The sequence below is a fragment of the Lupinus angustifolius genome, chromosome LG08 (genome assembly GCF_001865875.1).
Source record: "Lupinus angustifolius cultivar Tanjil chromosome LG08, LupAngTanjil_v1.0, whole genome shotgun sequence".
In the NCBI taxonomy this organism is placed as follows: domain Eukaryota; kingdom Viridiplantae; phylum Streptophyta; class Magnoliopsida; order Fabales; family Fabaceae; genus Lupinus; species Lupinus angustifolius.
Genome location: NC_032016.1, coordinates 5,575,723 through 5,577,498, shown reverse-complemented (window position 1 = coordinate 5,577,498; position 1,776 = coordinate 5,575,723). Strand labels below are relative to the sequence as shown.

Below are 1,776 nucleotides of genomic sequence, written 5' to 3'. Positions count from 1 at the left end.
CCCCCTTCCCATCACTTTTTGTGAAAAGGTTGATCAAATCTGCATGTCTTTTTTGTAGGGTGACTCTAAATTCTAAGAAGGTTCATTGTCTCAATTGGAATATTGTTTGTAAACCTAAGCTTTCCGGTGGCTTGGGAAATGAGACACACTGGACTTGTGAACATAGTTGTTATGATGAAAGCGGCTTGGAATGTTTGTTTGAAGAAGGATGACTATTGGGTTAAGGTGATCAAAAGTAAGTATAAATGCAATGTGGATTTGCTTCCAAAGTTCTAGTGCAAATCTTCTAACATTGCTTTTTGGAAAGGGGTCTGTAATAACTAGAATGACCTTCGGTAGGGCATTACGTGGAGGCTTGGGGATGGAAAGAGTACTAGGATTTGGGATGATAATTGGCTTCATATGGTTGGTTGTTTCAATAATCAACCTTGGGCTATGAATTTTTTACATAATCATGATGTTACTATTGACAGCTTTCTCCTTCCAAATGGTATTGGAATGTCCCTCTTCTCACTAGCATGCTCCCTCCGAATGTGTGCAATCAGATTTTAGCCTTGCAAAGCCCATGTAGGGAGATTCCAGGGACTTTACTGTTTCTTCTACTTTTGACCTTCTTGTAAACTAGTTGCGCATCCCAAAAAGCAGAACCTTCTGTCTTATGTGGGAGTGGCAGGGCCCCCAGAGAGTTAAATGCCTCATTTGGAGAATTGCTCATGAAGCTCTACTTACCAATGAAGCTAGATTCTATAGGAAGATGGCTCCAAATCCTTATTGTCACATTTGTGTGGATAAATCGGAGTCTTTGCTTCTTTGCTCCATGATTGTCCTTTTGCTAGGGAGGTTTGGAAGTTGATTGGTTCAGTGTCTAGTTGGGATTCCTTCCTGGTCCTTAACACTCAACAATGGATTACCTCCAACATGGCTAACTCTAAATCTGGTGGGGTGACCGAGAATGGCCACTGGCCAACGCTTTTTGCGATCTCCTATGATTACCTTTGGAGAAGGAACATGGCTATTTTCCAGAATAATCACACTAGTGTAGTGACGATTTTTAATCAAATTATAGCCTCTACTAGCATCGTAATTCAAGCTTTTCGAAACAGTGATAATATTTCTAAGGAAGGGAATCAGGGTAGGCATATCGTGGTTCAGTGGTCTATCCCTCAGGATGGTTGGGTTAAGCTCAACTCAGATGGTGCTTTCTCTTCGGCAACTAATCTTGCTACTTGTGGTGGAGTCTTGATAGATCATATGGGGTCCTTTATCTTTGCTTTTGCTAAAGGTTTGGGGGACTGTTCTACTCTTCATGTAGAGATGTGGGGTATTCTTTTGGACCTTGATATCCTTCGTAGAAGAGGTTTTAGAAATGTGGTTATTAAGTCTGTTTTGGCATGTGCCATTCGCTTCCTTCAAGTGGGGTGTTTGTAGACTCACTCAATCTCTCCTTTGCTCTCGAGTATTATAACTCTTCTCCTTGTTGATGGCCAGTATGTGTGGCGCCACATTTTCTAGGAGAGTAACTATGCGGATGCTTTATTAAAGCATGATCTTTCTTTGAATCTTGCCTTTAGGCTTTTTGATGTTATTCCTGGTTTTGGTGGTCTTCCTTTTACCTTTGATTTAGCCTCCATTGTGTATAGGAGGGGTATGTAGGTTCCTACTTGTTTTGGGTTGTTGCTCTGGTTTTTAACTACCTTTTATCATAAAAAACCCAATAGCAAAGATTTGACATTCGTCATACACCACTTCACCGCTTAAAGGAGGAAGGAAAAGACC

General features: G+C 41.0%; 1 protein-coding gene across 1 annotated transcript in view; it reads left to right on the top strand.

Moving 5' to 3' along the window:
- The window catches only part of LOC109353850 (probable pectinesterase 66), a 14,824-nt gene extending 13,971 nt beyond the window's left edge, over positions 1-853 (top strand). Inside the window, exons 7-8 of the mRNA XM_019596210.1 lie at positions 474-533; positions 626-853. Coding sequence (XP_019451755.1) covers positions 474-533; positions 626-853 — 288 coding nt within the window. The remainder of the gene's footprint in view (positions 1-473; positions 534-625) is intronic.